The sequence below is a fragment of the Lithobates pipiens genome, unplaced genomic scaffold (assembly GCF_037356315.1).
Source record: "Lithobates pipiens isolate NorthernLeopardFrog02 unplaced genomic scaffold, aLitPip1_a1.2 Scaffold_16, whole genome shotgun sequence".
Taxonomy (NCBI): Eukaryota; Metazoa; Chordata; class Amphibia; order Anura; family Ranidae; genus Lithobates; species Lithobates pipiens.
Window position 1 is genome coordinate 640,700,310 of NW_027507748.1, and position 25,607 is coordinate 640,725,916.

General features: G+C 42.5%; 1 protein-coding gene across 2 annotated transcripts in view; it reads left to right on the forward strand.

The window, feature by feature from the left end:
- The window catches only part of KPNA3 (karyopherin subunit alpha 3), an 84,943-nt gene extending 61,164 nt beyond the window's left edge, over positions 1–23,779 (forward strand). For both annotated transcript variants that reach the window (XM_077484284.1, XM_077484285.1), the window contains exons 11-17: positions 2,737–2,868; positions 4,891–5,019; positions 7,049–7,153; positions 7,305–7,376; positions 8,357–8,519; positions 15,619–15,713; positions 17,833–23,779. In XM_077484284.1, the coding sequence (XP_077340410.1) occupies positions 2,737–2,868; positions 4,891–5,019; positions 7,049–7,153; positions 7,305–7,376; positions 8,357–8,519; positions 15,619–15,713; positions 17,833–17,931 (795 nt within the window). In that variant the 3' untranslated portion in view covers positions 17,932–23,779. The remainder of the gene's footprint in view (positions 1–2,736; positions 2,869–4,890; positions 5,020–7,048; positions 7,154–7,304; positions 7,377–8,356; positions 8,520–15,618; positions 15,714–17,832) is intronic.
- The last annotated feature ends 1,828 nt before the right edge of the window (positions 23,780–25,607 follow it).

Below are 25,607 nucleotides of genomic sequence, written 5' to 3' on the forward strand. Positions count from 1 at the left end.
AGTTTAGAAATGGATGATACCTCTGTGCTTCAAATGTGGCTGAATGTTGTTGTGTTTTTTTTTTTTTTTTTTTTGTGTTCTGTCATTGCAATGAGGCGCAAGTACACCCCTTTTACAATAGGCTCAAAACCTTTTAAAATGTCTTTGTCTATGAGCTGTCACTTCTTTCTAGTAAGAGTCCAATAAAGTCCAGCCATTTACTGTTTACTTTCAAAGGTTTATTTTCGAAAAGGCACTTACAAGTACGTGGGTATATTAACAAACAATTGGCAGCAGGGCAGGCCTGCTGCCGGTAATCAAGTATACAACAGGCAAACAATAGTGCAACCATAGACAATAGCAGCTGGAAATACAAACATCATCCCTCACAAGGAGGGCTAAAGCCAGATGAGCAACAAAAGGGGGGTCGCCCTATCTAGAGCCCATAACTAGAGGCTACCTAAGGGAAAGACCAGGGGTCCCCCCCCCCCGGCACCCCGAATAGGGATCTTGCTGTGTCAGGGTAGGGGTGTAGTCCCCCTGATCCCCCATCCCCCAGGGAGAGGGTATCCAAGGGGCAGCAAGAGAGGAGCTCCCCAGTATGCATTCCATCTGTATTATGATCGTGTTATTTATCTGCCTATTAAGGCGATCATAAGAGAGAGATCAAGAAGGATAGAGAGAGAAGAAAAAAAAGAGGACAGAGGAATGGGAGAGGGAAAAGCTACTCCTGAATAAGGGGGAGAGGGTGGAGAACTAGATCAACCGCTGCTCAGTTGGGGAATATCACATCTATTGTTTAGGTCATAATACCCGGGGGCACTCCCGGTAAGAGGGAGATTCCTATGTACCTGGCCCATGGATCCAACACCTTTCTAAATTTCGGTGTAGTGTCCAACAGGATGCCTGATTTTTCCTGGGACATAATCCAGGATATCTTCCTCTTAGCTGTAAGGAGAGAGGGTCTGGGTTGTTTCCAAGCAGTAGCTATTGCAATTTTGGCACCTAGAAGGATAAAGTGGGTCAGTTTCTGAACGTTTTTGAGGAGTGAAGGAACATGAGTGTTTAGCAACGCTACTTCTGGAGTCCTGGGGACCTGGCAGCTTGTTACCCTGAAAATCATGTTGAAAATTTTGCTCCAGAATGATCGGAGCCTGGGGAATTCCCACCAAATGTGGATCATAGAGCCACGGTGTTGACACCCTCTAAAACATAGAGGGTTTGCCGTGGGGTAAATTTTAGCTAATTTGGAGGGAGTGAGATACCATCTGGTTATCAATTTGATGCTAGCTTCCATGAGTGATATATTTTGGATCCCTTGAAAGGATCTAGTCAGAGCCGCTTGCCAGGTCTCCAGACTGTTTGAGATTTGGAGGTCGGCCTTCCAGGCTGTCATATAGGGAGTTTTGCCCGTTGGGCCAGTGAGGGCCGAGTAGATTACCGATATGCCGCCCCTCGCCATTTACCGTATATACTCGAGTATAGGCCGACCCGAGTATAAGCCGAGGCCCCCAATTTACCCCCAAAAAACTGGGAAACCTATTGACTCGTGTATAAGCCGAGGGTGAGATATGCCTGTCCATCCCTGTGTGTGTGTGTCCATCCATCCATCCATCCCTGTGTGTGTCCATCCATCCCTGTGTGTGTGTGTGTGTCCATCCATCCATCCATCCCTGTGTGTGTGTGTGTCCATCCATGTGTGTGTGTGTGTGTGTGTGTGTGTGTGTGTGTGTGTGTGTACATTTTCTACATTCCCTAAAAGAGAGAACATGCAAATAAAGCATTGCATAGGGGGAGGATGCATGAAGTTGAGAGTTCCTGGGACATTAAGGCAGTGGACTGTGGAACTGGAGGAAGTAGGAATGTCAGCAGCACTTGCCAAACAGGTGTGGTAGTGATCAAAGTATGCAGATGGCACATAATGTGTGTGTGTGGCCTTGTGTGTCCAGCCTACCTGTGTCCCGAGCCTCCGTCCGGTCCCGAGACTCCGTCCGGTCCCGTCCCGTCCCGAGACTCCGTCCGGTCCCGTCCCGTCCCGAGACTCCGTCCGGTCCCGTCCCGTCCCGAGACTCCGTCCGGTCCCGTCCCGAGCCGAGCCGAGCCTCCGTCCGGTCCCGTCCCAGGATCACCGCTCTTCGTCGGCGCCCATTCCCCTGTTCAAATGCCGCGCCTCCCTGTCTGTGATAGGCGGAACACAATTTCCCAGCAGTCTGTGTTCCGCCTATCACGGACATCCTCTGATCCTCGTCCATAGTATGAGGATGAGCGGATGTCCGTGATAGGCGGAACACAGACTGCTGGGAAATTGTGTTCCGCCTATCACAGACAGGGAGGCGCGGCTTTTGAAAGTTAGAATGGCCGCTGTCTGTCTGCTCGACACGCTGTTCGGGCAGACAGACGGCGATGACTCGAGTATAAGCCGAGGGGGGCACTTTCAGCCTCAAAAAAGAGGCTGAAAATCTCGGCTTATACTCGAGTATATACGGTACTGTTTTAGGTAATTACTGGTTGATGCAAGTGGCCTTGAAGTGTGTACTTAGATTTGGTAACAGTAGTATATCTTTAGCTTATTTTAAAATGGAACGTCTGTGTTTTATTTATGGTATTCAATTTGGTACTGACACTATTGTAGATGAGAGTAATCTTATTTTCAATACCATATAATAGTTTTCTGATCATAAAATAGCTGCTGTCATTTTATTTCTTTCTGTTGCTTATTCTGCACATGTTTACAATGTTTTTTTTTTTTTCTTTCAGATTCTAGTGGATACAGTATGGGCGTTGTCCTACTTAACTGATGGTGGTAATGAACAAATACAGATGGTGATAGATTCTGGAGTTGTGCCATTTTTAGTACCGCTTCTGAGCCACCAGGAAGTAAAAGTTCAGGTAAAACCGCTTTAGTGCTCTGTTTTTAAACAGGAGGTGTAATTTGTATTTAAAAAAAAAAAAAAAAAGTCAAGGTTTGCATATTGATTTGGCAAAGTATAAGGATTCTGGCAGGTTTATTTTATTTTTTTGGGGGTCATCTTTAAATGTTTAGGTTTTTGACTTTATTTTTTTTTATTTTTATATGCACATTTTAAAGTGCTTTTAACAACCATGCATTTCCATGTGCTACCACTGTCGTCAATAGGCCCTATAACATACATTGACGCATGAAAAGAAAAAAATGCACCCATACCATGCTTGTTGCATTCTTGTTCCAGTCAGTGCTTTAAACCTGATTGTCACAGGTCCTTCCTCTTCTTTCACGGTGAGCATTCAATATTGGACTGAGTGTTGCTCACTTAAAGCAGTGTTCCAGCCTAGTTGAATTTTCTTTTAAAGTCAGCAGCCACAAATACTGTAGTTGCTCACTTTTAAAATAAGGATGCTTGCCGGCCCAGGGAGCCCACGATGTTGGCACCCCTGCTGTTTTTCGGATGGGCACTCGGGTGCTGCCACCGTTTGTAAGGAAGCCGGCAGTGAAACCTTTTCGGCTTCACAGCTGGTTTCCTACTGCGTATGCTCGAAGCGTGCTGCGCATTTTAACTGGCCCGGTGGCAGAAAGAGGGGGTCTGAACTTTCTAAGAACGGCGGCACACTCTTCCTAAAGTTTGAATGGGGTACCTGCAGTGGAGGATGCCTCAGAACGAGGCTTTGGGCGCAAATGGTAACCAGGCAAGGAGAGATGTCACTGGAAAGCTATGAGTTTCCTGAGCATACAGGCTGCGAGCGACGTGGCGGCCTGGTCATGAATTGATTTAAATTTACAGCTATCAATAAGTGCTGTACAATTAATATAGATGGAAGCAGGTTTTTGTATATTCATACATAAAGCACATCATTTCCAAAAAATGCTAATTCATTGGAGAACTGCACCAATTCCAGCTGACTGCTGTTAAATTGTCTTTGGCTTCTCCTTCTAAACCAGGTGTCTCAAACTGGTGGCCCTCCAGCTGTTGTGAAACTACAGTCCCAACATGCCATTGCCGGTGAGAGTCGTGCTTTTAACTGTCAGCCTGGCAATGCCTCATGGGACTTGTAGTTTCGCAACAGCTGCAGGGCCACCCGTTTGAGGCCCCTGTTCTAAACACTGGTGGCTTTAGTGAGGAGGTGAAGTCATGCCACTTTAAAAAAAAAAACACACAAAGTAGAGGTTGAAGGTGCACATCACAAATAAACACACTCCTCCCTCTTGGTAATCTATACACTTTGTAGCCATTAGCGCATTTCTGAACCATGGTTCCTTCAGAGGTTGCTGGGGGTTTCCCTAAACTACGGCTGAACGCCCATCTCTTGATGCCTGCATAATTCTGGGTCGAACACTATGTGGCAGAGCCCTCTGCATGACCACCTCTATCCTTTTAGCTGTAAGGGTGGCATGCTGACTACTGCTGTAAGAGCCAGTTCACACCAGCCCACACGTTCTGCTCCGTATAATGTGCACACCGGTGTGCTTTGTGCAGGGGCAGCCCAGTGCAGTGCATTGGAACCTTGCATTGTTCTGTGTTTAAATGCAGACATGCAGGCTTTTTTTTTTATGCAACACACGCTAATGCACCTGTTTGGTGTAAAGAAGGCACATAGAAAACCGTTGTTTTCTTGGTGTCCATGTATTGATTTGTCCGAGTTGGGTATTCCTTGAACTGACCTCTAAGGATTTAATTTTATCAGGGGTTTACTGAGTCCTTAATTATTTCAATGGTTCCTCAGCGGGAAAAGAAGTTGAGAGAAACTGTACCGGAGGTGGGTTCTCTGGTAACAAATTGTATTCACTTTGAAGTCTGTGCTGTGTGGACCATAGCAGTAAAAGGGTCCCATTCTATATACAATACAACTTTGAGAAGCCACTTTAGTGGTATTTATACCCCTTTAATACAATCTGTTGTATGTTATGATTTTCTTTTTCTCATTTGTCCTTCTCAGACAGCAGCTCTAAGAGCCGTGGGCAATATAGTGACCGGCACCGATGAACAGACTCAGGTGGTGTTGAACTGCGATGTCCTTGCACATTTTCAAAATCTACTGACGCATCCTAAAGAAAAAATCAACAAGGTAGTTTAATTTCAAATTGTCTAAGTTATTTGAAACCTGAATAAGAAGAAAGCCAAGTGGTCAGATAGTCTTAATTGTGAAAGGAACTCTAGGAATGAGTAGTTTAAACATCAGCTTTTGCCAGCTTGGCTTAAACTAATTATCCACATGTCACCTCTGTGTGGCTGATGGTGAAGTTGGAATTCACTGTTGTGACTTCTACATACAGTAAGCTGCAGCCTATTCTGGCGGGTGCTTGAGGAACTTTTTTTTTTTCTCTAAACATTCTCTTGTCCACATCTTCGCCACTCAGGAGAAAAGCTATGTTTGTCTGATTGGCCAAATGGAGATCGATGTCAGCTGCCCCTCCTCTCCAACTCCACCAATCAGAGAATACCTTGTATTCAGTGAAAAAAAAAAAAAAAATGGTGAAATGTAGGTTCCTTGTGGTTCTTGCAACTAATTGTGAACAGACTTGTCCTTTTTATTGCAGAAGAGAAATGCAATGTCACTTCTGCAGTAAAGTGCATGTACAGCTCCGTTTACATCATGGCACACTAGTGGTGTGCTGGGATGACTGCACTTCCCCTCATGCACAGGAGTGATGTCATTGTGCATTGCTAAATCAGACTGACCAAAGACCAGTGCTCAGGGAGAAGATGCATGCATGTAAGAGGTTCAACTTTTAGAACCTGTTACATTGGCACTCGGGGTGTAACATGTAAAAGGTGAACTTAGGTTTTAATTCATCCTGGCACACCAAGAATGTTCAGTGAGCGGTACATAAGGTATGGTAGGTTAACCACTTGCTGACCACATTCTTCCTGCAGCAGTTTGGGTCTCTATTGCACAAAATCACGTACCTGTACGGGACTTTGTGCAATAGCCATTGGGTGGCGTGATCACGTGCGGATAGGACACGGGATGCCAATCAGCGTGTCCGACTGACCCAATGTCCACCGGCCTCCCACGATCGTTTCCCAGAGAGGCAGTACTGCGATCTGCCTATGTAAACAAGGCAGGTCACCGTTCTGACAGGGAAGAAGATGAACATCTTGTGTTCCTTCAAAACAGGAACACAAATGTCTAGCTTTATCCAGTTGGAGCAACCCCCACACAGTTAAACACTCCCTAGGAGAACTCTTAACCCTTTGATCTCCCCTGATGTTAACTACTTCCCTGCCAGTGTCAGTGCTGTAACCATGCATATTTTTAGCACTGATCACTGTATTAGTGTCACTGGTCTCCAAAAAAGTGTCAGGTGTCCAATTTGTCAGCCGCAGTGACGCAGTCCTGCTAAAAATCCCTGATTACTGGCATTACTAGTAAAAAAAAAAAAAAAAAAAAATCCATAAAAATATCCCATAGTTTGTGGATGCTATAACTTTTGCGCAAACCAGTCAATATACTCATTGGGATTTTTTACCAAAAATATATGTAGCAGAATACATATTGGTCTAAATCGATGAAGAAATTGGATATTTAAGATTTTTTTTAAATTTTTTATTATTGGCTATGTTTTGTAGCAGAAAGTAAAAAAAATTGTCAGTCTTTATTTGCGCAAAAAAAAAAAGACTGACAATTTTTTTTACTTTCTGCTACAAAACATATCCAATAATACAAAATTAAAAAAAAATCTTAAATATCCAATTTCTTCATCGATTTAGACCAATATGTATTCTGCTACATATATTTTTGGTAAAAAAAAAAAAATCCCAATGAGTATATTGATTGGTTTGCGCAAAAGTTATAGCATCCAAAAACTATGGGATATTTTTATGGATTTTTTTTTTTGCGCAAATAAACTGTAGAGGTGATCATATACCACCAAAAGAAAGCTCTACTTGTGGGGAAAAAGGACGTAAATTTTATTTGGGTACAGCATTGCACAACCATGCAATTTGTCAGTTAAAGAAAAGCAGTGCCGTTTTGCAAAAAATGGCCTGGTTATTAAGTGGATAAACTTCTGGGGCTGAAGTAGTTAAAGCTCTTAAAGTTTGCTGTTGCCTAATACTATGATCTTACTGTACAATACTTTTGATGTTTTTAGGAAGCAGTTTGGTTCCTGTCCAATATCACAGCGGGCAATCAGCAACAGGTTCAAGCGGTTATTGATGCTGGACTAATCCCAATGATCATACATCAACTGGCTAAGGTGAGTTTGTGGCCTCTGAATTTGAAACTAAATAATACTGCTCAGTCATAAATGGCAATGCTGTAAAACATATTAATTTATGCAACTTAGTGGTGTGTGTTTACTCAGATGGCATAGAATAATTTTCTTATTCATTTATTTATTTTTTTAGGGTGATTTTGGAACTCAAAAAGAAGCTGCCTGGGCAATCAGCAACTTGACAATAAGCGGACGAAAAGACCAGGTGAGAGAAGAAATGATTTTCATGATATAAAAGTCAAATGGCTGTCGCCCACTCAAAAGGTTTTGCTACTGTTAAAATCCCAGTTTGTCCTCTGGTAAGATAGTGTAAAGTGATCAGGTGTGCACTGTGGTGGTGGTGGTTGCTTTTTTAAACCCTTCCACCGCGTGTACACATATGCAGCTTTATAGAAGCAGGTCTTTCGTGCCCCAGGTCCCATACTAACAATTGGGAAGCAAGAAGCCCGGTACCTGATCACTGCGATAGCCAATCAGAGGCTTTTGCAACGATCGGTCACTGCAGCCTGCGTCTGTCCTTCCTTTTTCTTTTCTCTCTCTTTTCGGAAAAAAAATGCTATCTTTTTTTTTTTTTTCTCCTGCTAGAGGAGAAATATGTAAAAAAAAAAAAAAATGTAAAATACAAGAAATGGGCAGATCATGGTTTGTATATTTTGGGTAGTATTTAAAAAATTAAGAATCCTTTAAATTGGTATTGGTGTCTGTTTTAGGTAGATAAAAAATGAAAACAAATAATGCAGTTTTATGGCATCATTCAGTATGTGGTATCGCTGCAATCGCCAGGAACAGGGGAATGTATTGTGGTTTGTTTGGTAGGTTATGGTAAAAGAAATATACAGCTACTTTTTTTTCCAAAAAAAACATTTAGTTACTATTTTATGTCAGGAAATATCCATTACCATTTACCACCAAAATAAAACCCAGATTGCCCTGAAAAAAAAAACGGGTATAATCCACCTGGATACACAAAGTAGTTGCGGTGATATGTACGGTTTTACCAACACATGTCAAAGTTGCAAAACTTTGTTTACGCCTCATGAAAGGGGTTCAAATGTGTCCCTGTTGTGGATATCGGAAAAGATCAGTTGCTGAATCTGAGCACCTTTTCTGTATGTTGTCATTCTTGAAACTACCCGCAAACATGCCTGTGTAGTTGTATACCTTTTTTTTTTTTTTTCTTTACAGGTGGAGTACCTTGTACAACAGAATGTTATCCCACCATTTTGCAATTTATTATCTGTGAAAGACTCCCAAGTTGTACAGGTGGTTTTGGATGGCTTGAAAAACATTTTGATTATGGCTGGGGAGGAAGCAAGCACAATTGCCGAAATCATAGAGGAGTGTGGAGGTGAGGACCTGTTTCTTTATATCTCCTGGGTGTAATAAAGCTTATTGTCAATGGCAAAGCTTAAAATCAAGTGGAAATGTCTAATAGAATTGTATTAATCGTACATCACAGGACTTCATATTCATGATTGCTTTGGTTATGCTGCTGCCATCAGGTGAATTAAGACTGGCCACAAAAAGCCAGAATCCCTGCTCAACTAACTCTTTTAAGCTCAACTAGGCCTGTTTTTAACTTGTGCTAGGTGATGTAGGGCATCGTGGGAAGTTTTGTGTGCAGATGCCATAGATGGGAGGGAATGGGAGTTTGCCCAAGCGGGGGCTGGTTGGCAAGTGGTTAAAATCGAAGGCTTACATACCTGTTCTGGCATAACTAGAACCAAAAGTTCTCTGGTTTTGGCAGCAAATATTTTCCACTTGGCAAAGGGCACCCATACTCTTGCAGGTGTGGAGATGTTTATTGGCCTTCACTACCACCTTGGCCCAAGAAGTCAGACCACTGGGTCTGCAACGTGGTGTCCAGAAGTTACAGGCTAAACTTGTTGCTTCCCCCTCCGCGCTTTAGGAGGGCTTGCTTTATGGCTCTGGAATGGCTGCTAATCCAAGGGGTCAACGCACTTGTACCGGACGAGGAGAGGTTTCACAGCTTCTATGCCAACCTGTCGATTTCCAAACCAGTTTGTTCTGGATCTTAAAATGGTACTAAAGCCAAAATCAATAATGGAATATATTGCAGCTTACCCATCATTAGATGTGGTGGCTGCATTAGGCGTTTTGTTTATATTTTTTTTTGGCTTGCTCCCCTGGTGATCTGGCCAGTAACATACTTCCTTTCTTAGGCCCTATACACACCATTAGATTTTCTGCAGATTTTTGTCTTCAGATTTACCAAAACCATATAATATGAGGTTAATCATTAAAGCTTCTTTGTTAACCCAAAAAAAAGTAAATCCTGTTCCCATAGAGCATGTTATGCAGTAGTGTCGGGTTAGAGCACAGGATTGCTGGCATGATTGCCTCCATCCCGCAGGGTGACAAGAAGTGTGACAGATTCCCCTCCCTGGAGCCTCCTAGTTTGGAGTAGGAATGGGTTGAGGATGGGGAAGAGCTTAAAATGCATGATTCTGTGGATGGTCTGGCGGATGAGTCTGCTTCCGAGCAATCTGGACAAGATATCCAGATGTCTGCCTCTCAATCAGAGGCTTTTTATCCAGACTCTTACCGAAATGGTTTGTTCCGCCTTTAAGTTGCCTCTTGCAGAGGTTACTGAGCCTCCCTGGTCCTCTTTTGGGATCCCTGAGGCTTCTTAAAGCCACACAGGCTTTCTCCTTACACCCTCTGTTGGAACAGGTGATGTATGCTGATTGAAAACATCCTGACAGGATTTTTGTTCCTCCTAAAGAGGTTTTCCTTTTTGGATGAAAAGTGGTGGAGCATGCCAGCCGTAGCTGCAGCAGTCTCTTCCTTAAATAAGAACTTGTCTGGTAGATGCTGCACAGGGCTTTAAGGACCCTGTTGACAAGAAATTGGAGTCATTATTAAAGGCTTCCTTTTTTTTGGCCAGTTCAGCCAGTTGTTGCAGCAATTGGTATCTGCCAGTCCGTAAAGGATCAGGTTAGGCAGGCCTAACCAGGAGAAGCTAGCTGAAAATAAGGCGCTGTGTTTTGCTGTTGATGTCTTAAAGGACTCAATACAGCAGGTTTATCGTTTGGCTCTACTGTCTGTACATATGTGCAGACTTTTGTGGCTTAAAAACTGGTTAGCCAAGCTTCCTTGTTAGACGTTATTGGCAGGTTTCCCCTTCCATGGGGAACGTTTTGGTGATCACTTGGATAAATATATCCAAAAGATTTCCGGAAGGAAGAGTTCCCTACTTCCTGTGAAGAAAAGCACCTGGTGTCCCTCATTTAAAGCCTCAGGACTGCTTTCCCCAAATGTGTCTGTGCCAAGGCAGTTCCACTGCCAACAGAGCACTAGGGCCAGGGGCAAGCCGCAAGGCCAGGCCCAGAAAAAAAACCTGGGTCTAAACCTAGCACCAAGCCCTGCTTTTTGAGGGGAAGCCCCCATTCCATCGAGTAGGGGGGAAGGCTGCTGCTCTTTGTGGACATTTGGAGAACAATGGTTCAGGACGAGTGGATCACCTGAACTATATTCTGGGATTTCCAAGCTGGAGTTGTGGGGCTTTCCCCTCAGGTTTCTAAGATCCAGATTTCCCTCGGATCCTCCAAAAAGACTTATTGCTTCAGGCACTACATATAGTGCATCAAGGGGTGATTTTAGAGGTTCCTGTACCCGAAAGGGGCCTGGGGTTTTACTAAAACCTATTTACAGTTCAAAAACCAAACAGGGGCATGAGGCCCATTTTGGACCTAAGATCTATGAACCACTATCTACTGATCCAGTCTTTTCGAATGGTGTCTGTCCGCTCAGTAGTAGCCTCACTCCAGATGGGAGACTTTCTGGTCTCCATCGCTGTTTCCACATACCTATCTTTCCGCCTAATGAGAGGTTCCTGTGATTTGCAGTAGAGGAACATCATTTTCAGCTTATGGCTCTACCTTTCGAGCTTGCTACAGCTCCCGGGTGTTCACAAAGGTCATAGCACCAGTACTGGGTCTTTTAAAGGCCCAAGGGATCCAGGTGCTTGGGTATATAGATGACCTCCTGCTCAGAGATCACGCACTACAGAGCTCTAGAACAGAGCATAACGTGCACAGTGCGTTATTTGGAAAGCTTCGGCTGGATCTTAAATACCTAAAAGTCTACCTTGAGACCAGCTCAGAGTCTAAAGTTTTTAGGTCTGATCCGAGATAATGGTCCAAGCAAGAGTATCCTTGCCATCCACAAGGATCTGTGCCCTGAAGGTTTGAGGATTCCTTTGCTTTACCAAAAGGACCCAAGAAGGGGCAGGCAGCTTTTCCAAGGCTTCCATTGCCAATTGGGTTCGTCAGTTGCTCATTCAGGCCAACAGTCTGAAACAAAGTTCCTCCCTTTAGGGTGAAAGCTCAGTCTACCAGGGGTGTAGGAACCTCCTGAGCTTTTTGCCATTTGGTTATCTGTGGCTCAGATTTGTAAGGCTGCTACCTGGTCTTCTGTGCATGCGCTCACAAAACTTTATCAAGTGGATGTTCGAGCAGCTGAGCTTACAGCCACAGTGTACTGCAGGCTACTGTATAAGTTTTGATGGCTATTGTTTGGCAGGGAGTCTCCCTCCCCTCAAGGCTAACCCTCGGTGACGTCCCAGGAGGTAATGACTATTAGCCTGACTGTGTCCCATGACGTATGAAAAAGCAAATCTTTTTCTTTGAGTACATTGTGGGACTCTGGGGTCCCTCTCCTCTTTTTCAGTTTTATAGCAAGCGTTGAATCCTCAAGTACTTCCTGTATGGGAGGAGTTATATAGGGGATCACTTCCTGTCTTAAGATCTTTGGTATACCAGTGTCCACCTAGAGATGAAGTATAACCCAGCAGGTAATGAATATTAGCCTAACTCTGTGTCCCATGATTTACTCAAAGAAAGGGATTTTACAGGTAAGTATGATGAAAAAATCCTATTTTTCTCAGCCCTCGAACTACAATAAAGCTTGTTCTTTTGAAAAACACATACTGAAGAAAGTTTAAAAAGCAAACTGCTGCAGCAATCACATCTAAGAATTTGTCAGCTGCAATATGATTGTTTTTGTGTGGAATACTGCTTTAAAGTGCTCAAGTTTAAGTTCAGGATGGAATCCACCAATGTTTGGCAGGTGGCTTTTGTAGTGGCACTTCCCCTGTTCTGTCTTTGGATTCGGACATGTTTGCCTTCTTGCCGACCTCTCAGGTTCCGTACTTTGGGACATCCCAAGTAGTCCTCAATATAAAGTGCCCTTGTGTTCTGTGATGGACATTTAAGCAGTTAAAGGGGGAGTCCAATATATAAATAAAAGCCAGCAGCTACAAATACTGCAGCTGCTGACTTTTAATAAATGGACACTTACCTGTCCTGGGTGCCTGTGATGTCGTCAGCCAAAGCCGAGCAATTGCTTGTCTCTCGGCTGCCCCCGCCGCCATCCTCGGTGAGGGAATTGGGTAGTGAAGAGCTGCAGCCTCACTTCCCGGTCCCCCACTGTGCATGCGTGAGTCGCGTTCTGCGTCCTCACTTGTCCCTGCTGTGTTCTAGGACCTGTGCGTTTCCCAGAACACAGCGGGGGGTGACGTGAAGGGCATGACTCCAGCGGGTGTCTATTCCTGGAAGTGGGTGCAGATACCTGTATTATACAGGTATCTGCACCCCTACTCCCTCCTGAAAGGTGCCAAATGTGACACTGGAGGGGGGGGTTCCAAAAAGCGGAAGTTCACTTTTTGTGTGAACCTCCACTTTAAAGTGGCTGTAAACCCTTACAGGCCACAGGTAAGCCTAGATTAAGGATTATCTGTAGGTCCATGAAATATCTCCTAAACTTACACGGTTTAGGTGATATTTGCAAAAAGACAGGCATGTCTTTTTGCGCGCCGCAGACTGCGGAGCGCACTGAGCATGCCACTGCTAACGGGCGGCTCCAGTGCGCATGCATGGGAGTGACGTCATCGCTGCTCCGGCACTGTGAGTGGCTGGAGCAGTGATACCTGGAAGAAGATGGACGCTTTGTGCTACGGGGACAGCGGTAACATCGCTGGCTCCTGTGTCAGGTAAGTGACATATAGTGGGCTACTATGCGATGCCTAGTAGCCCATTATGCTTTACCTTTGCAGGGAGACAGAGGAAGTAAACCCATTAGGGTTTACTTCCTCTTTAAGATATTTGGTTTAGCGGTAAAATCCTTTTGTTGAAATGCATCAAAGGACACAGATACTTCCCCTTTTGTCTGTTCCCGGTTGCTAGCCTATAGGCTTAGCTGAGCTAGGAGTTTTGCCAGGTGGGGATTCCCAAAGGTGGTAACAGAACCTAAATAGTCATAAATGTGAAGCGCTCTGTATCTTGTGATGTACTCCAAGAAAATTTTGCAGGTAAACCAAAAATCTATTTTTTTTTTTTTGGGCTTTATTTTAGCTTTTTTAAGACAAGTTAGAAAAGCATTCATTGTTTTTTTTGTTTTCTTTAGGTTTCACAGCCTTTGTATAGGTAGTCATACAAGGCACTTTATATTCAGATTAGGTTTTCAAAGGCGTGTTTCTGGCCATGCATAGAGAAATGTATTGTTTGGGTTCATGAATTTTTAAAATGATTAATCCACAGTAAATATACTACATATAATACATATAAAAAAAATTATACTGCCTAGTGCAAGAGATACATGCACCAGGTTTAACCACTTTACGACCAGTGCACGCCGGTGTACGTCCATTTTTTGAAGAGGGATACCTCGGTAGCGGCAGCAGCTGCTGCCACAACAGAGACATCCATCTCTTCAGGCGCCGGTCGTGTGTGTGCGATAATGGTGGTCTCTGCGGCGGGTTCGCCGCGAGATCACCGCTATCAGCGGCGGGAGAGGGGACACCGCCGTTCTCCTGCGCCCTCCGCCGCTTACCGGAGCCGTCGGTAGCGGCGGAGGCGATCGGGTCCTTTCCTAGTGTTGGGTATAGAGACGAGTGAGGCTAAGATGGCCCCCACTCGTCTCTATACCCTAGGACAGTGATGGCGAACCTTGGCACCCCAGATGTTTTGGAACTACATTTCCCATGATGCTCATGCACTCTGCAGTGTAGTTGAGCATCATGCGAAATGTAGTTCCAAAACATCTGGGGTGCCAAGGTTCGCCATCACTGCCCTAGGAGGACGGAAGCGACGTCAAAACGTCACTTCCGCCCATACCTCTTAAAGGCACATTTTTTTCAATGTCATTTTTTTTCTAATTACTATCTTTTTTTTTTTTTTTATTATTATTATTATTATTATTGCAATTAAGTCCAAATATGAGATCTGAGGACTTTTTGACCCCAGATCTCATATTTAAGAGGACCTGTCATGCTTTTTTCTATTACAAGGGATGTTTACATTCCTTGTAATAGGAATAAAAGTGATCCATTTTTTATTTTTTTTTAAACTGTCTAAAAATAAATAAAATAAATTAAAATAAGAAAAAATAAAAAAAAGTTTAAAAACACCCCGTCCCGATGAGCTCGCACGCAGAAGCGAGCGCATACGTGAGTAGCGCCTGCATATGAAAATGGTAGTCAAACAACACATGTGAGGTATCGCCGCGATTGGTAGAGCGAGAGCAATAATTCTAGCCCTAGACATCCTCTGTAATGCAAAAAATACAACCTGTAGAATTTTTTAAATGTCGCTTGTGGAGATTTTTGAGGCTAAAAGTTTGACGCCATTCCACGAGCAGGCGCAATTTTGAAGCGTGCCATGGGTATCAATGTAATCGGCATAACATTATCTTTCACAATATAAAAAAAAAAATTGAGCTAATTTTACTGTTGTCTTATTTATTTATTTTTTATTCAAAAAAGTGAATTTTTTCCAAAAAAGTGCACTTGTAAGACCGCTGCGCAAATACGGTGTGAAAAAAAGTATTGCAATGACCGCCATTTTGTTCTCTAGGGTGTTAGAAAAAAAACAATATAAAATGTTTGGGGTTTCTAAGTAATTTTCTAGCATAAAAAAAATCTGTTTAAACATGTAAACACTAAGGCCCCTTTCACACTGACGTCCCGTTCAGACCCGCCTGTCAGTTTTTCAGGCGGACCTGAACGGGTGCTCCATAGAGCTCTATGGAGCGTCGGATGTCAGCGGTGATATGTCCGCTGACATCCGACCCGCTCCGATCCGAAAAAGTGTAACGGAGGAAAAACCTATTTTTCCATCCGTCTGCGGATCGGATCGGGTGACGACGGACACTGCGGTCCGTCGTCACCCGATCTCCCATAGGGGAGAGCGGCGCTGTGACAGGTCTGTCCCTGCGCAGTGTGCAGAGACGGACCTGTCATCTCCCTGCTCAGCGGGGATCGACGGAGTGATCCCCGCTGAGCAAACGGATATCCACGGGGCGGATCAGAACTGATCCGCCCCGTGTGAAAGGACCCTTAGTCTAAAAAAGAAGCCTGGTCCTCAGGTAAAGGTCTCTTATGAGTAAACTTTTTTTATATTTTGTATTTTCACTTTGTTCTCTTTTAGGTTTGGAAAAGATAGAAGCACTGCAGCAGCACGAGAATGAAGAAATTTACAAACTAGCGTTTGAAATCATAGATCAGTATTTTTCTGGCGATGATGTAAGTTGAAACAAAAAATGTCCTTGTGTTCCTTTTTATGCACTTGATTTTTATTATCTGCTGTTTATAAAATGTCAGTGATATTTCTGTGTCATCACAGTTCTGCTTGAATTATTAACTATTTTGCTTGTTTCTGGCAAGTTTTACAATTTCACAGACATGTTAGAATGTTAACTTTTTGCCTTGAATTTTAAATCTGTGTCCTTGACAGGCAGTGGGGGTTGAAAACCCAACTCCAGCTAAAACTTTTGATGGGTGGATGGGGAAGTGATACATTAGAAGGTGTTTTTTGATCGTCTGTTTATTTTGTAGAGCTTCCTCTTCCTCCTTGTCAAGATGGGAGGTGGGGAAGTGAGAAGACATTTTTCCAACAGGGGCACCACACAAAATCCATTTTATATGGACTAGAGAATGGTTATGCCCAGAGACAAGTGGGCAAGCTCCCTAGATCAATGTTTTACAAAAATATTTTGTAGTCTTTGTTTTGGGCCTTCAGGAACACATCCAGCCCTTCCACCTGTTTTATAGCCTTCACAATAAGAACCTTTTCTGTATGTGCGGGTTAAAACCCTCTTTCCCAGTCGCAAAGAATGCGCTTGTCTTGCAGTGTACAACTTTACACTAAACGAATGGCCAGTTTTATGTATTCATACCAGTTTATTGTTCCACTCTGCAAGTCTCCTTTTACTTGTGGATGAATACATTCAACTACATGTATAACTAAACGCTGAATTTTTTTTTTTTTTGGATAGTGGGAAGGGAATAGTACTCCTGTCAGTTTTTATTGATGTCTGTGCCCCCATTAGGGTGATTCACCCTCTGACCTGTTTATCATTGAATGTGAACGTAAACCCCCAAATTTTGGGTTTGTCCCCAGAAAAGTAATAGAGGGGAACTTTTTCAATGGGAACACTAGTTTGGGGGGTCCCCAAGGGACTCCCTTTGCTGGGATTTACTCTAACTTCCTGTTTGGCTATGGAACAGGAAGTGAAGGGAAATCTGTAAAATGGGAGGTAGATTCTTCTCTAGCCAAAATGGGGAAAAAAGTGTTTTGCCTATAGTTCTACTTTAAGCTTTCTGTAATACCTGATGTCCTCTATGCTTTTTATTAGTGTCCTCTGAACTGTTTTTAATTCTACAACCTCCACTTTAACTGGTGCCCTTTGTCTTCTGCTTACCTCAACAAAGTCATTTTTTTTCATTCATGTTTGTTTTTTTTTCTTGTTGATTTTTCAGTAAGGCATCTTGCACACGATACTCTTGTTTGAGCATCCACTTTTTTAGCCTTTTTTTTTGTTTTGTTTTGTTTTTTTGCGCTTATGGGTTAGTGCACATTTCAGCGCATGCGCAGAAGCTTGTTCTCGCAATGACAATGTGCATAGGCACATTACAATTAATGGGCTGTATTTTAGCTCAGTAAAAAAAAATAAGCTGTACAGAGCTTTTTCAAGCTGCAGTGTGCAAGAGGCCTAATTGTTATAGCATTAGATACCTCTGGTCTTTAGGTCTGATGAGGTGGTAAGAGAACTCTGCGTAGGTTCTTTTTTTTTCCTTGACAGAACTAAAAGCCTGTGTCTTTATAGATGTGTGTGTGTGTGTGTGTGTGTATATATATGTATATGTGTGTGTGTGTGTATATATATATATATATATATATATATATATATATATATATATATATATATATATATATATATATATATATATATATATATATATATATATATATATATGTGTGTGTGTATATATATATACACAATTTTATTATAATACAATGTGTGTGTAGTATATGTGATAGAGATCCCTGTCTTCCTCTTGAAAGTTTTAGGCTGTCCATACATTATAGAATTTTCTTATTCAATTTCCTTTTAGCATTACCTTTTAATTATCTAGTGCTAGGGCCTGTCTGCATACATATTGAAAGTGTTTAGGTTTGACCTCCATATTTTATGGTTTTGATAAATCTAAAGAAAACTTGTATAATGTATAGCCAGCCTTAGACCTCTTAGATCTCATCTTTACCTATCGTCAGGGATTGATCATCCTTTACACATCTTTAATCAACAATAGCCAGTATTGTGCAAGGTTATTTAATGTGTTTTTCTTTTCACCTTCACAGATTGATGAAGATCAAAGCCTCATTCCTGAAGCCACCCAGGGAGGTACCTACAACTTTGAGCCATCGGCCAACCTTCAGACTAAAGACTTTAACTTCTAAGTGTGTTGCAGTGCAGCTTTTCTCTATCCCACGACAAGTAGTACCACCAGATGTCCACTAATTGAAGAAACCTTAAAAGCTTCGAGATACACACGCCTCTTCATTTTGATGCTTCTAAAGCAAAACCATGTATCTGTCACTTGCAGTTGCCAAACGTCACACTCACAAGGACTGTAATTGCATATGCATGAGCTCGGTTTTCTTTGAAACCCTAACAGTCCCAGCTGTGTTTTTTTACCTTTTCCATTTGGCACTGTGTGCTGACTGCCACAACATCCAACATTTCTTTTTCTGTTGTTAAGATTTCATAGTGATGGCATATCCGCTTCCTGTGGAAAAGTAGCTTTTCTTGAACCTGGTGCACTGTATATCAAGACTTTGCTATAATGCATACATTGTGGAAGACTCTGCAAAGGGTACAGTCTCCTCTGAGCCTCCATCTTCTCCATAGACATTTTCATATTTTGAGGAACTATAAATTTATTGGAAAAAAAAATAATCATGCAAGCCAAAAGATTTTGTTTGAAACTGAATAAAAAAAATTATCTTGGGTGAATTATTGAAAACAAAAAAAAAATGTAAGAGAAAACTGTTAAGTCTCTCTAGTATTTCCCAAGTCATGATTGGAATATGGAATGGATCTAAAAGCAAAGCTCCTTTTTTTTATTTTTTATTGAACATCATGCCCTATTTGACCACTTCAACTGGTTTCTCCTGCTGTTTTTGAAGTAACCAAAAGCTGTGCATGGGAATTAATTTTCTCCTTAGAAGCTGCCCTTGAACACCTGATCTGAAGATGAAAGCGACCATCCCTAAAAGTCTAGGGAAGATTTTTCTCCAACAAGATCTCCTGAAATACTTTGTGGGAGGTAGAGGGAGAAACCTTGCTTTTCAGTAGAGATGGCATGTTAAGTTAGGTGAATAATGGTGATTTTTGACTTGGGGTCAGACTGTGGAGCTTTTCTTGTTTACTGTAATTAGTCTTAATCTCTACTTTGTAATAAGTGCTTTCTAGTACATGGTTGGCAACATAAGAGGAAGTTGAAGTCGCACCTACAGGTTAGTGGGAACCTGGTCTTCTTGGCAAGCCACAACCTTGTATGCAGCTGTTCTACAAGCTCCCCGAAAGCTTTATTTTGCTAAAAGCAGGTGTGTTATAAATCATGAAATAGGGCTCATTAATGCATATACCTGTACAAAAGGGGCAGCATTGCATCTCTGGCCATTAGGCAGTAATGCTATTAGCGTGGGGCGCTAGCATTCTTCATTTGGCTGTACAGTGCTGTTATCAATAACCCTGTGTTTTCTGACAAGCTTAAGAAGCTATATTTTAATTTACATTTGTTTTAGCAGGTCTGCCCAACTGGTGGTAAGCAGACCCTGATAAGACAACATGGTGTTTATATTTGATTAGCTTTTTTTTGCTTTCAGAAGCCCCAGTTTCCAATGTGCATTTTACCTTTATATTGTGTATTTTTTTTTTTTTTTTTGTGGTGGGAGCTCAATTGCCTGAGTGACTAGGAACATTTTACAACAGGGATACTGGTACACATTTTATTGTGTTAACAGATTCCCAATGATTTGATGTGAAGGGATATTTTAAATTGAAAAACTTTTAGTTAGCAGACTTGGGTCGTGTTTACTGTGATAATGAAAGATGCCATCCAAAATTTGTGGATCCACTTTTCTTTAAAGGCTTGGTCTACCCAAAATGGAAATCTTCAGTGTTTGGTAAATGCTAGTGTGTTATGGCACTTGGCGACTGCTTATATCTTATGGATACTCTAACCATAAGGTCTTCTCCACTGAGCTTTTTGGCGCCATTCATATCTTTACCTGGGAGAGGTTGGTGGGTACTACCTATTGGAGTAGATTTACTAAAGGCAAATAGACTGTGCAGTTGCTCCAGGGCTTGGTAAATGATCAGAAGCTCCATCATCCAATCTTGTGCAAGCAAAAATTTGTTTTTTTTTTGTTTTGTTTTTTATATTGCACGTGATTGGGTACTCTTTGCAAAGTGAAGCTTTACCTCCTTTACTAAGCTCTGGAGCAACTGTACTTTGCAAAGTGCACAGTCTATTTGCCTTTAGTAAATCAAACCCATAGAGTTCGTAATGGCTTCTTCATATCCATAGAGGACTAATAACGTAGCCAATTCATTGAGGAAGGCCTGAAGGCCACCAAGGAGGCTCTGGGATATAGGCAAGCCGGCATTTGTGGCTTACTAGAATTTAAACAATACTGAAGTTTGTTCTTTGGTGATTTGGCCTTTAAATGCTTTCACCTATGAACACAGTGGGTGTGCATTCATTACAATATATATATATAATATATATCTCTGCCAAGGTGGAGCCACTTTAAAGAGGGGGGTGGGGTTTGTCTTGTATCCCCAGGAGGATACAAGCGTATGTTTAAACTGCAAGATTTTTACTTGCTAGAGAATCTGTTTTAATATAGCAGTCTGGCCTCTGATTATTTATAGGTTTTATAAATTTTAGATTCAATTTCTCTTTAAGGTGGCTCAAAACATTTTCAACTCTCTTGTGCACATAAAAAGAAAGAGTTGAAATTCATTGTGCCTTTTTTTTTTCTTTTTTTTTTTTCCCCCCAATCCCAAGAGTTTTAGAGCTGGCTTCATATCATAACTGCATCCCATCCACACAATAATAGGCTAAATTATGTGGTGTTTTACGTAGCGTAGACAGTTTATAGCAGAACTTGATACGGTCACTTTATGATTTCCAATTTATTGTTTTTCTTGAAAAATTGATAGGTTTCCCTAAATTTTCTCAGATTTTGTTACAAATAAGCTGCATTGGTCCACTGTTTAATTTTTTTTTTTTAGGGTGGTAGAGAGAAAAAAACTCCAGGAAAGGTTTTTGGGAGAGCATTCCTCCACATCTCAAAGCTTCTAACCAATACCTCAATACTTTAGAGGGCCCAGTCACCTACTGCAAACACAAGCAGCCATTTTTTTTTTTGTTAATCAGTTTGTTACTGTTACGGTAGCGTAAAATCCTAATAGAAGATGCCCTGCAGAAGAGTTCTTATACCCACCTGTATGGTGGCCCATGTCTCCTACTTCACTGTATTTTAGCCTCCTGTGTCTTCAGCATTCAACACTTCAGGATTGTCAGATGCCTGAGCCCTCCAAGTGCAATGGCTCCATTCTACGATCCTTATGTCTCTGCTGTGTCATATGGCTACATTAGGATTAGAGGATGAACTATGGTGTGTGGCAGGGGCACAAGCTTCTGACCCTACTTAATGTGTTATATGGAAGAGACTAATTGAGACTGGAGTGGAGCAGAGGAAGATGTTGGTTAAAGAACTCTTCTTGTACAGAGCAGTGGCGTCACTAGGGTCGGTTTCACTTGGTGCAGTAAAACATGGTGTCACCCCAATCATTTTTTTTTCCACCTTTTTCTGAAAGTGCACCCAAGATGCAGCTTACGGGACTTCACATCACCGCCCCCTGCAGCTCTGGCACCCCTTCACATTACAAAGCCCCTGTGCCTCTGACCCCTTTTACATTACACAGCCCCATGCACCCCTGGTGCCCCTTTTACATTACAGAGCCCCATGAACCTCTGGCACCCCTTTACATTTCACAACCCCAGGGCTCGACAAACCCCGGGAGCCAGGTCGCATTTGCGACTAGAATTAGCGACCTGGCGCCTGGGGCAGCACAGCGGGGGGGGGGTATCCTGTCTCCAGGGGGCGTGATCGCATCGGGCCGCACCGCCGCCGGCTGGTAATTGAGGCCGTCGCTTTAAGGCCTTCTGCGGTCCTATGTTTCCTTCTGTAATCTGGCGCCATCTAGTGGTGGCTGTTGGTATGACAGCCAGCAATGCTAATGGAGCTTTCACTGCCCGCCCATCTCCTCACCTTTACTTAGAATCAAAAATATATATAATGTTTAGGAGTTCTAACAACCTAGAGAATAAAATGGTGGTAGTTGCAATACTGTCTGTCACACCGTATTTGTGCAGCGGACTTACAAGCGCATTTTTGGGGAAAAATGATGTATTTAATTAAAAAAAATAAGACAACAGTAAAGTTAGCCCAATTTTTTTTATATTGTGAAAAATGTTACGCCAAGTAAATTGATACCCAACTTGTCACGCTTCAAAAATGCGTCCGCTCATGGAATGGCGACAAACATTTACCCTTTAAAATCTCCATAGGCGACGTTTAAAAAATTCTACAGGTTGCATGTTTTGGGTTACAGAGGAGGTCTAGGGCTAGAATTATTGCTCTCGCTCTAACGAATGCAGCGATACCTCACGTGTGGTTTGAACACCACATTTAAAAAAAAAAAAATTTTCTTATTTTAACTTTTTATTTTTTGACGGTTCTTTTAAAAAAAGAAATTTGTCACTTTTTATTCCTATTACAAGGAATGTAAAAATCCCTTGTAATAGAAAAAAGCATGACGGGTCCTCTTAAATATGATGCAATTTAAAAAATGTGAAAAAAAATAAATAAAAATGTCCCTCTAAGAGCTATGGGCAATGACTTGGGGGGGGGGGGGGGGGGGGGGCTTATCTTCCCCTCACTCGTCTCCATGTCAGGCCAGGGACAGGTCCGGATTGCCATTACCAACCTGGCTTCTAACTTTTTTAGCTGGCTCCTAGATTCCAAGCAAATTTGTGAAGCCCTGCACAGCCCCATGCATCTTTGACCCCCTTTACATTACACACCCTACGCACCTCTTGCTCCTTTATATTACACAGCCCCCCTGCTCTTCTGGCACCCCTTTACGTTACACAGCCACATTCACCTCAGGGCCCCCTGTACATTACACAGCCCCCTGCACCTCTGGCTCCTTTTACATTGCGAAGCCCCCTGCATATATGTCACCCCTTTACATTACACAGCCACCTTCACCTCAGGCCCCCTGTACATTACACAGCCCTTACCTCTGGCTCCCCTTTACATTACAAAGCCCCCTGCACCTCTGGCTCCCTTTACATTACAAAGCCCCCTGCACCTCTGGCTCCCTTTACATTACAAAGCCCCCTGCACCTCTGGCATCGCTTTACATTACAAAGCCCCCTGCACCTCTGGCATCGCTTTACATTACATAGCCCCCTGCACATTACACAACCTCCACGGCTCTGCCCCTTCCCACTTTACTTGGGCAGGCAGAGCGGTAGCTGCAGCAGTGCTGAATAGAGGGCTGTTTTCATACTAAGCTGGTGATTGGCTGCTAGGACCACCCTACCAACCAGTTACCTGCTGGTTAACATGGAAAGTTAATGTCAGCAGCTCCCACCCTCTTTTCAGCACCGCTGTGTCTGCTGCTTTGTGCGCAGAAGTGTTCTGCCTCCTGCTCTCCACTCTGTTGTGTTGGTGGCAGAGGCAATCCAGCCCAGAGTGTCTCCCCTCTGGAATTTTGTTACCCAGATGTAATCTGCACCCCCATAGTGATGCCACTGATGCAGAGCACCTTTTTAGGGCTGTACAGCCAACCTAGCATCTAGTGGATTGGTAGGCTACAGGCTTGTGATTATAAGCTCAGTTCACAGAATGGCTTCTGGCTAGTGTGTGTAGGTAACTCTGTGTTCTGTGTTTTTGGTTTAGCTCTCCTCTGTGACCTTATGAAGTTTTGGTAGGATTGCATCATCTGATAGTTACAAAAACAAAGACTTTTGCTGCACTTCTTTTTTTTTTTTTTTTTCAGAACAGTGTTTGAAATGCATTTTGTTTCTTTTTTTTTTTTTTTTAACTGTTTTAAATAGACTAAAATGTTCTTTCAAAAGAGGCATCAAAATGTGTTCCTAATTTTGTATATGGGCTTAGGTTTTGTAACCAATAAAAAGCTGCTATCAAATACTATATACTATTACTTTGTGTAAGGTGTTTGATTTGTGTTTTTTTTTTTCCTGGGAACATTTGACTAGATTTAGCAAACTGATGCGTTTTCTGTGTGTTTTTCATTGTCCTATGAAACCCAAAGCAAACTTTAGCATCTTTACGATCTAAATTCAGAAAACAACACCTAAAAATATACTGTACTTTAGGTCCCCATGACTTACAATCGTAACAATGTGCAATATAGCAAACTTTCAAAGTGGAAATAGTCGCACAGGTTTAATAGCCATTGCAGTACATATATTTGAGCTATTTTATCTGCCAAAGGATTTATATTTCTATGCATCCACTCAAGTGTCAGACTGTGCTTTTACTGCAGTTAAGCTACACCTCATTTCCCTGTCCTTGTTGGAGCAGCAGATTACAAGAGGAAAAAGCCAAATTCAGGTGTTTTAAAGGCACATTTATTGATTTATAAAAAAAAAACAAAACATTTTAATTGAACAATGCAGGACACAGGCAAAGTATTTGCGAACTCTGAATAATAGTCTTGTACCTTCAGGTGATTGGGCACTGGTAAAGCTTTCAAAAACATGCCCTCTGGGTATCCCACCTATAACCCTACACCACTTTGGGAGTCCTCAATTTTTGTCTGTTAAGGACCTTTTCTCCTTCATGGTGAAAATGACTGTTGGCTTAACCATTTTTATGTCCTTATTTTATCTTCGATATCTTCAATCCAACTTCTCCCTGCCTTCTTATACCACAAATAGAATCTGCAAACTCAATAAACATTGGGGGCTATTCCCAGAGTCCATGCTAACTACAAGCCTGTGGCCTGTAATATTGCTTTGGGCATCGGATCTTGTGTGGGTGCTCACCTTGGCACATACTACAGTGTGTCGCCAGCAGCAAGGTGCTGTACAGGTCCAGGGCTGTGGTCCATCCTCTATGGACCCCTTCAGGAGTCTGTCTGAGATGGGCAAAGCCTGGCTTAAAAATGGTCCAGCATAGTGGACCGGTAAGATGGGGTCATCTATGGCAATATTTGAGTTTCAAATTGGGCTCTTAAAATCCACCACTTAGCTCAGTCTTAGGTGGATGACAAAATGTGACATCGCACTACAGGTTGCACATTTTACCTCATAAGGTCCTCAAGTGTTTCCGCCTGCCCTTTCACCACAGGAAGGTCAACACCTGAGTTGCATAGGGGATTACCCTTACATGTGGCCATGGCAGTGACCAGGCGAAAGGGAACCAGTACAAAACCACAGGTGAACATGTGTTGAAGGCCTGCAAAATACTCAACCTTAGAGTAATGATGTGTTCCTTAAATCGGAACAGAAAGTGGCTCTTACACTGGTCTCTTCATCCAATTCCAGCTCTATTTCAGGTAGGCAACAAGCAGAATTTTCTGCATCTGTGACTATTCCTCAGACGAATAACAGCCTTATTAATACAGCCTTTTTTATTTTATTTTGCCCAGTGCTTGAAGATGACATACCTATTTGATCCAGCCTGCCTTCCATGCACTGAACTGGCCCAGAAGAACCTGGTACACAGATATATAGGCATTTCCAGTATGATAGTAGATCTTCCTCTAGGCGGCTTTTCTTGTTTTTAGTAGGTAAGAATCACCAACAAGGAGACCCCTCCATCTGCTAAGACCTGGGTTACAACAGCCATGCTATTAAAGCCAGAGACTGAAGCAAGATGGAATAGAGGACCTTGAGATAGCAGATCTTGCCTGTTGGGAAGAGGCCTGGGACCATCTGTTAGAAAAAGTAATTTTCCCTGATATGAACATAAGTACTTTTGTCCTAGAGATTACTCTGTGCCTTGCATTCTGGCCTTCCTAC